The sequence below is a fragment of the Epinephelus moara genome, chromosome 5 (assembly GCF_006386435.1).
Source record: "Epinephelus moara isolate mb chromosome 5, YSFRI_EMoa_1.0, whole genome shotgun sequence".
Taxonomy (NCBI): domain Eukaryota; kingdom Metazoa; phylum Chordata; class Actinopteri; order Perciformes; family Serranidae; genus Epinephelus; species Epinephelus moara.
In genome coordinates, this window is record NC_065510.1 from 11,569,091 (window position 1) to 11,578,555 (window position 9,465).

At 42.1% G+C, this 9,465-nt stretch overlaps 1 protein-coding gene across 1 annotated transcript; it reads right to left on the reverse strand.

The window, feature by feature from the left end:
• Positions 1-156: 156 nt before the first annotated feature.
• On the reverse strand, positions 157-8,122 carry LOC126390850 (H/ACA ribonucleoprotein complex non-core subunit NAF1-like). The gene is made up of 9 exons (XM_050045334.1): positions 8,035-8,122; positions 5,775-6,034; positions 5,429-5,573; positions 4,296-4,389; positions 4,047-4,129; positions 3,752-3,912; positions 3,058-3,109; positions 1,856-1,943; positions 157-1,722 (listed from the first exon to the last, which is right to left on the reverse strand). Exons 2-9 carry the CDS (start codon positions 6,032-6,034, stop codon positions 1,340-1,342), a joined length of 1,266 nt encoding a protein of 421 aa, XP_049901291.1. The 5' UTR covers positions 8,035-8,122; the 3' UTR covers positions 157-1,339.
• Between the last annotated feature and the right edge of the window lie 1,343 nt (positions 8,123-9,465).

Below are 9,465 nucleotides of genomic sequence, written 5' to 3' on the forward strand. Positions count from 1 at the left end.
TTCAGCAAAGCAACTTAATATTCACTGTTTTGTTTTGTCTTTTCGCTGTGTGTGTGTGTGTGTGTGTGTAGAAATGTCCTGTTGAGCAAAGGTTGTGGAAGCGAGGGAACACAACAGCAGCTTTACACAACAGCGTGACAGAAACATGTTGGACAAGAGAAACGTGGCTCCGACTACTGACGTCAGTCTTACACAAAGACGTTTATTTCCCATTGACACAGCTCATCAAACGGGGAAAATATTGACATTTACAAAGCGTTCTGGTAAAAAATACAGTACATATACAGTATCACGTACAAGTGACGGTGACTTTCACATCCTAACAGGACGCATCAGCTGATTATTTTTAACAAATGCCAAAGCACATGACGTTCTTGTAGGTCGACAACACATGGAGCTGCAACTGAACAACAGTTCTTTTCCATAGTTGAATTTTTCAGATCATAAAACCATCACATACATTTCCATTTTTTTGCAGACTTTATGAAGGCAACCAAAACTTACAAATGAGACTAGGATCAGTAGAACACTTTTCAAAAATCACTAATCAAAACTCACTTTTTCAGAACTGCTTTTAATGTGTGATAATATTGTGTGTATACGACTTAAAACACTTCCTGTCCTTCACGCGGCCGAGTAGCGCGCCTGAGCATGCGCATCTGCTAAAGCAGAGCTCATATGCATGTATGTGGTCAGGTATGCTACTCATAGACCAAAGTGTTTCAGAGAAAATGCAGGTTTGTGCAGAGCTGAGCATACGACTGGGTAAATGAGACTTGGATTTTTGCTGTTGTTAAATGTGGTCCCCAAGAACTTTAATTTATGAAGAATATTCACCATTTTTTGATTCTCTCTTCACCGGGTTCATTGTGTTTCACTTCACAATAAATGGCAGCCTGACACTTCTCTGGTGTTTCAGTGCGTAAGTGACATTTGATGAAGAACATGGTCACATTTAATTGGAATATGAAAAATAAAAATACCATCTTGATCAGGGGATACTTTCCCTCGGATGGTAAACAAATGTCTGCAGCTGTAGGAAAAATAAAATAAAATTTAAAACTCAAAAACCCTGCAGTGGCAGAATATGTGGTTGGTCACAGCACATCACTGGGCTCCACCAGCTATATTAGGTAAATGTTTTACTTTATAATCAGTGACTGTACAGCCTAATGAGCACTGCTAACAAGCAGAGCCAGTGATTGATACACACGGACGATTTGCCCAGCTGTCCCGTCTGACAGCCTACAAACACATGACACAGTCCTCTAACGAGAATAAACCAAAAGATCAACTCACCAGCAGGAACTCTGGTTCGTGTGTTCATATACAGAGGCCATCACTGAGGAGGAGGTGGGGGCGGTGGTGGGGGAGGCGGAGGAGGGAGGTCAGAGAAGGGGACAGAGTTTGGCGGCCAGAGATGAGAGGAGAAAGACGGATTGAAGTATGAGGGAGGAGGAGGGGGATACAGAGGGAAGTTGGGTGGGGGGAAAAGGTGAGGAGGTGGAGGGTAAGGGCAGGGAGGGGGGAGGTACATGGGAGGGACATGTGTGTGTCCAGGCGGTGGGTGTGCGTGTCTGTGTGGAGTGGCTGCGTGGCTGAAAGGTGGGTGTTTATTCCTGGGGTTCTGGTGCCTGGGTGGATGTCCTGCGTGTCTTGGTGGGAAACCCCTGACATTACGCTGCTGGTGCAAGGGGTTCTGGGTAACGTGGGCAGGATTATCTGGAGGGAAACAAACACATGAATAAAGTAAGAAAAGGAAGTAGGAAGGTTTATTACTTTCAACTATTATCACGTCAATTACAGTCTTCAGTCTGACCTACAGAATACACTTCCTGTATGTGTGTGCAAATACCTGCACTGTTATTGTCCTTCTTCTTTCTGGAGTTTTTCACTTTCTTCTTCGCTTCCTGTTCTTTCTCATCATCACTATAATCCAAAGCCTGGGGAGAGAAGAGACAGAGTGAGCGCAACTATTTCATAATAAAGCAAACACACCAATCTTTTTGAGCGTAGTGGAAAATATATATTAAGTTCCCAAAGTCAGATGGGTCTTAAATATTTTGGCTACAACCATTGCTTTCTTTCGATTTACTCATTTTAGAGGGATAGTTCTGATTTTGAAATCAGGTTGCATGAGATATTATCAACAGTCAGTGTATTACATACAGTAGATGTTGGTTGCCCTTTGATGAAGAGGCAGCAGAATTGGCGACACGGAAGCTGAGCAATGTACTGCTGTGGAGGGAGGCAGCAGCAAAGTGTTTTTCAGCCACCCTAAATAAATCTACAACAGTTAAAGTGGATGCCACACTCAGGGTATTTTTACCGCTTTAGCATAAACAGTAAGTTTGGCTCACTGAACACAGGAGCTGCTTGTCTGCGGCTGCCTTGATCATTTAGTTAGTTTGTGTTACTGTGTGACTCTGGTTAATCCAAACCAAACCGTTTTTAACATCAAAGTCCCACAGTAACACAAACAAAATAACTGACTGAGACCAGCAGCTCCTGCGTTCAGCAATGTTAAATCACTGCTTTTCTCAACAGAGTCTGGCTTTGGGGAGAGCTATGCAGTTCAGCTCTTCATCTGAAATCACTGTCTGATGGAAAAGTAAAGCAGTGAAAATATTCTAAATATACCACACACTTAGACTGATATTGATGTTTTTCAGGAGGCTAAAATAGGTGGCTTTAGTTGGTGACTCTGTGCTTCCGTGTCGGACTCCTGCCTGCTTCTCTAAACTGCAAACTATTATGGTCATATACTGTTTACCCTGGGGAAATTTCAGGAAGGTGTGAACAATCAGATACCACCAAAGCCTACTGGAGGAACAGCAGTGTTTCTGTTGGCCAAATGATGCTTGTGTAAATAATTCAATGTTGTGATGCTGATATAAGTAAAAGCCTTTGCTGCAAAAAAGAAAATGGATCTTTGCACTTGTTTCCATGAGATATAGACACAGTAGAGGGCACCAACAGTTGCAGCTTCATTTGACTGCACAGTTCTGTTCAAACATCCTCCGTCCTGCTCGAACACATTCCTGTCTATGTGCTTACCTCCTCTGGTGGTTCTTGGTCGTTCTTCCAGGATGCATCCGATCCCTTGAACCTACAGGAAAAGCATTTTCACTTTAACACAGTAGTTTGGTTTGGTCAGAAGCAAACTTCACGTCATTGTATCAACAGGGCTCTACGCTGACTTATTCCCCAGAGGAGTACATGTGCTTCTTAATGAAAAAATGTAGGCCTACACAAAGAAATTTAGACGCACAGTAAATGTTCACATTCTAGTATCTAGACCAGGGGTATTCAATAAAATTTAGAAATGTCCAGTTACTGAAGTTTCCTTGCAGCAAAGGTCCAAACCTCATAATGTCTAAATTGCTAGATAGTGATGTCTGCATGTTTAACATTAACTTGTACCCTTTCAACCAAAACCTTTTTCTCACTTGACACCGGCTGCATCATCCCAGAAAACTCTTTTGTGATTGGTGCATTGCATCTTTTGGAATTGCGGGACTTGTAATATTAGAACGAATGGCAGCAGGGGAAGAATGATTACAGTAGGTATTATCATTTACTCACACACTGTGCTTACAAATGATTTTTTTGTTGTAAATGTATGCGAAATACTTGCACTGTAAAGCCCTGATCAAAAGTGATTATTTCCCAATGACCTAAATAAGTTATCATTCTATTTGTGTAACTTCAATGTGCTGAATGAAATATATATACGCCTGTGTGTACTTACAGTTTGAGCTGCTGTGTCAGGATGAAGCGTGTGTACTCTTTGATGGTCGGTGCGTAATAAACAGTCACACCCTCCGTCAGCCCTCTGCTGCCTATCTGCTCTGCAGAGTTAAAACGCAAAATATACAGCGGACTGGACACTGGACCAAACACCTCAAACACCTGGAACACATGAACAACAGAACATTACAGAACTAATAGAATGCAAACAAACAAATAAATGTTAACACTTGCAGGAAAGCTAAGTAGACAGAGGTAAAGATATTCATATAGACAGCCCCTGCTGGTCCACCCACCTTGCCAATAGCCACCCTGTCAGAGGTAAAGATGACACTGTCATCAGTCAGAGGGGGCGTGTCTTTCAGAGACTGGATGATAACTGCAGACAAAGAAGGTGTGGTTAAAGACAGAGCAGAGAAATACACATTAAAAGTCGCACTTATATAATTCATTACCTAAGACGAGCTGAGTGTTTCCAGTTCTTTAGCAATCAGACAAAAACGCTACAGCGTGACCTCAGCATAAGTGTGTGTGTGCATATTTACCAAGCTGCTGTATAATACTGGAGACTGTTCCAACAGGCTGCAGTTCTGTATCCTCTGGTAACGACGCACACACCTCCTCCACTGCTGGCAGCTCCTGCACACAAACACAATGTCAGCTTCTGGTCTGATTGTATAAAAGTACATCAATTTGATCGTAGAGTTTAGAACATAACAGGAACACAAGCAAATAACTATCTGGTAAAATGTCCAGTAAGATCCTTCTGCACTCTACGGCAGCTTGTGGTGACTGTTCAGAACTTACAAATGAGAACTGAACATGACAGTGTGTGAAAAAGGAAAGTATCTACTACACTGCAGTAGGACTTCTTTCTGTTAATTTGCTCATAGCTGAGAGTGTGGGGTTTCCAGACAGCAAGTCAATGGGACTCCTTGCAAACTGATGCAATGACCCAAGCAAGAACAGGTGTCTCTGAGTGCCAATCCTTACAAAAACCTGCAAGATCTGTTTTGGGTTCTACTTTTAACTGAAAAGCTAAGACCGATGATTTTCAGTGTCAGTTCTACAGAAAGTGAAAACTGCTCTCACTTCTCATTTGTGATTGCATCCATTTCCACTGACAGCTCACAGCTTCAAAATAATGCTTACTACAACCCAGGATTCACTTCCAGGCAATCTTGTACAAATACTATCTGTTAGATCACACAGTTTCATCAACAACTACAGTATGTAATGCTGTTTCATTCAGAGACGAGAATGACCACTTCTCAGCTGTATGCCTCCGCCAACCAGTCAAGTTACAGTTTACATCCACGTCTGTCCAGACTCATATGTAGCCATGACAGTAGACAATGCCTCAATTATGGATATTTTCTGCAAAGAGGTCATCTATACAATCACCATAAAGAGCTGCCAGAAAAGTGTTTTTGCAGAACATTATATTGTCAAAACAAAATTAACCTCTGACCATTTTAAAATGAAATGTGATCACTTGATATCATTTTATTCTGTTGACGTTTGAGTGAAATATGTTTTGTGAGGACACAGTGACCTTTAACTGCCAAATTTTTATCAGTTCATCCTTGATTCTCCCGTCCTTTTCAACATGAAGGGAAAACAGGAACATAGTGAAAGCCCTCCATTTAGCTCTTCAAACATAGAGTCACAGACTGACCTCGAGTAGGACTTCATCTCTGGTTTTGATGGGGGCTGGTTGGCTGAAACCCTCGTCATCGTCATCATCTTCAAGAATTGGGGCAGAGGGAGAAGAGGAGGATGAGGAAGAAGAGGAAGAGGAGGAGGAGGAAGAAGAGCTGTCACTGAGGAGAGGAGAGGAGAGGAGAGGAGAACCAGAGTCAGTCATTTGTTTCCAGTCTTGTACTGCTTCCTGCTTATAAATTTCTGACGCTGAATACAAAGAAGACTATTGGTGCCACTAGACTGATAACCAGCATGTTCAGTCTAAAAACATCACTAACAAGCCCTTTGTCAAATTGTTGTGTGTTAGTGTGTGTGAATACCTGTCTGAATCCTCTGACTCATCGTCATCACAGTCTTCTGTCTTGCACACAATGTCTAAAGAAAGCGTGGCTACTGTTGAGTCTGTTTGCACATCTCCTGTTTCCTCTGGATGTGTGTGTGTATTTAATGATGTGTCTGCATTGGCAGGGTTTACGACAAGGTTTTCTAGTTGTGTTGTCATGGTGACCTCCATCTCCTCTTCCTCCTCCTTGTGCGCTGGTAACGTCTGTCCATCGTCCTCTGATGATTTTTCAGCCATCTGAAATGTACAAACATTTTAAATCTTTGAAGGCATGTCTGTAGGTAACACATGGAAGTAAAGGATCAACAAAACACACTTCTATTTTTCATCTTATGACATCATCTATTTCTTTTTTTGTCAGTTTGTTATCAGGCTCACTCTCTTTCACTCTGCCTGAGGCGTTAGTGCTATTAAATTATATTCAAACTTGCAAACTCTCTCCCAACCCAGAGGGGTCAATCCACTGTTTTCTGGCAGAGAGCCATTGCCTCAGATGAGAGTCAGCACCTCCAAATCTGAGGCCATGGTTCTCTGCCAAAAAATGTTGGACTGCCTCCTCTGGGTTGGGAGAGAGTTACTGCCTCAAGCGAAGGAGGTCAAGTATCTCAGGGTCTTGTTCACAAGTGAGGGTAAAATGGAGCATGAGATGGATAGGCGGTTTGATGCAGCGTCTGCAGTGATGCAGAAAGAGAGAGCTAAGCTGGAAGGCGAAGCTTTTGATTTACTGGTCCATCAACATCCCAACCCTCACTGATCATGAACTTTGGGTAGTGACCGTAAGAATGAGATCGCGGATACAAGCGGCCGAAATGAGTTTCCACTGTGGGGTGGCTGGGCTCAGCCTTAGAGGTAGAGTAAGGAGCCTGGACATCCTGAGGGAACTTGGAGTTGAGCTGCTGCTCCTTCACATCAAAAGGGGTCAGTTGGGGCATCGGTGGCTTTGTGGATAGAGCAGGCGCCCCATATACAAGGCTGTTGCCGCAGCGGCCCGGGTTCGACTCCAGCTTGTGGCCCTTTGCTGCATGTCATTCCCTCTCTCTCCCCCTTCACGCTTAGCTGTCCTGTCAATTAAAGGCAAAAACGCCCCCCAAAAAAGGGGGTCAGTTGGGGTGGTTCGGGCATCTCATTGTGATGCCTCCTGGGCGCCTCCCGTTAGAGGTGTTCAAGGCACGCCCCACTGGTGGGAGTTCCTGAGGTAGACCCAGAACATGCTGGAGGGTCCCCAAGGAAGGGCTGGAAAGCATCCCTCAGCTTGTTGCCCGGCCCCAGATAAGCGGATAAACATGGGTGAATGAACAAACTCCATCTTAAATTGCCATGATGGTCTTGAGGGGTGTCTACATGTATTAGATACTTACATTTAGATACGTACATTTAATGCTTATAAGGCTTTTTAAAGATAAATTGTAGCCAAGCTTAGGACTGATTTTTTTGCACAAATCATCTTTTTCCTATTCAAGCATCACATGATAAGTAAGTAGTATAATGTAGTAATCTACAGAGCTTGCTTTTATTTAGGATCATGGTTATTATAGAAAGTTGGGTTAATCTAACTTACATTTTGCCAAGGGCTAAGTGCAAGTACAGTGTAAATTGACAGTATTAGGTTCAATGGTAAGTTTAAAGATTAGTAACATCAGATGTGGACTTCCACGCTTGACTGTTTTGACAAAATGAAATTAAAAGATGGATAAGGTGAATGACCTGCAGACACCCTGTCTTTCTGTTATCAAACTTAACAAATAAACCAAGGGATATAGAAGAGTTCTCAGATTATATATAAGGACCCATTCAATGTAATAATACACTGTCCAACCAGAAAAACATGTCATCCTTAGTTTGCTGACTATAAAAAAAGTCTAAAGTCTAAAGTCGGTGTGTTTAGTTATATGTATACCCCTAACACGAGGAGTAAACCATAAACTTCAACAGTTTTCTCAATTTATAGCAAAACTAACGTGTCGGCAGAAGAAAGTGGGCAGGCAGCGTGACATTATAGTACGGACAACCTAAGATAAAAGATAGGCTCTGTTTTAAGTGTACCGTTTGCTAACTTACATCCACGCTTGGGCCAGTCGGCTAACTAGCTAACAGGCTAACCACGGCTAACAGCGTTTAATTTAAGTTATGAACCGGGCTAAAGAGCCGCGAGCCAGCGTGACACCGGATATTGCTTTTCAGGGAATTTCATAAACAACATGTCAACGAAATAACTATGAGTTTGATGAGAGTAATACCTGTCTGTCGTAGACGCTACTGAATCCGCGTTGCGAAGAACCTCATGAAACTCCTCACTAGCGTACCGTTAACCTCAGTGAACCAAACAACTTCCGTTATCAACCTTCAAAATAAAAGCTTCATAGTTGAGTGCGTAAAATCACTGCTGAAGTAGCACCAATTATAAAGAAAACAGACCGTACAATTAGACATTATGCTGAACGAAAATTTAATTAACTGTGTCCTTTTCACAGCACACAGTAGCTTACATTAATAAACACACTGAGTCGGTGTACGCAGTCATTTGACGATAGAAAATATGCTTCCGGTGTTATTAAAATCTAAAAATCATATCACATTGTGAATTACTATTCATTCCTGAGTTCGGAAAACTCTAAACAAAAACTCTAAAACTTATAGCCGATGGAAGTGTCACATTAATGACTTTTTGCTGTATTTTTGCAGCACAGATGTATAATTTGTAGCGTACATCGCATACCTACATTTTATTCTGAAGGCAAAAGTCTTGAATTCCGGTGGTAATCGTTTTTCCTGTGTGAGCTTGACTCAGTTAAACCTTCATCCCAAAACGTGGGGCTATGTTTTTCCGGGTCTGCGCGTGGCTGTTAATAACGCTTGGGACAGGTGCAAACCAGACCACTGGGTTACCTGTTCTCTTTAACTTGCTGTTATACAGCTTAATCAGTCAAGTCTTTATTTGTTGAATGCACAACGATTGCAGTGGAACAATAACTGCAATGAAATTCTTGTCATCCGGCTCCCTCCAACAATGCTACCAAAAAAATCTAGATAAAAAAAAAAGAAAAACATGCTAACAGACACAAACATAAATCACAAACTAGTACAGAAGTTAAAAGAGTAAAAAAAACATTATGAAAAGTAAACTAAAAATGTTGTAAAGGAGAATGTGTACTGTATTTCAACTGCCTTGTGTATTAACAGGTAGGCTGGCAGAAGTATTGTGAAGATAATGGGTACTAATGGGGTGTAAATAAAGTGTCATATAGTGATGAACTTGATAGCTCAAAGGTTCACGTCTTGTGGCCTGTGGGGTGAAGCTGACCCTGAGCCTGTGGGGCGGGACCTGATGCTGTGGTAGTCCCACTGTCCACCGGGAAGCAGCAGGCAGAGCAGTTTGTGGTTGGGATGATTGAGGTCTTTGATGATCCTGTTGACCTTCTTCTTGCAATGCTGAATGTATTCATCCTGCATGGATGGCAACTACCATAGCTGCAGGTTAATAATTGCATATACATCATTTCAATGTGTCTGGATTTCCAGCTTATGCTGTTGACACATTAGCTAAACTTTTAAAATGTGAAATATCGGTGTGTTGCATATACTGTTCTTGAAATGAGGATGTACAGGATACAGGTAGAATTTCACTTTATCATATATGACCAGTAGGTGGCAGCAGAATCATTTTGAAT

Excerpts from the sequence above, each read along its gene's own strand:
- LOC126390850 (XM_050045334.1), bottom strand. The coding sequence starts at position 6,034 with ATGGCTGAAAAATCATCAGAGGACGATGGACAGACGTTACCAGCGCAC. Across the intron at positions 5,574-5,774 it reads GAGTCAGAGGATTCAGACAG|TGACAGCTCTTCTTCCTCCT; the intron begins GTATTCACACAC and ends TCCTCTCCTCAG. Across the intron at positions 1,944-3,057 it reads ACCAAGAACCACCAGAGGAG|GCTTTGGATTATAGTGATGA; the intron begins GTAAGCACATAG and ends TTCTCTCCCCAG.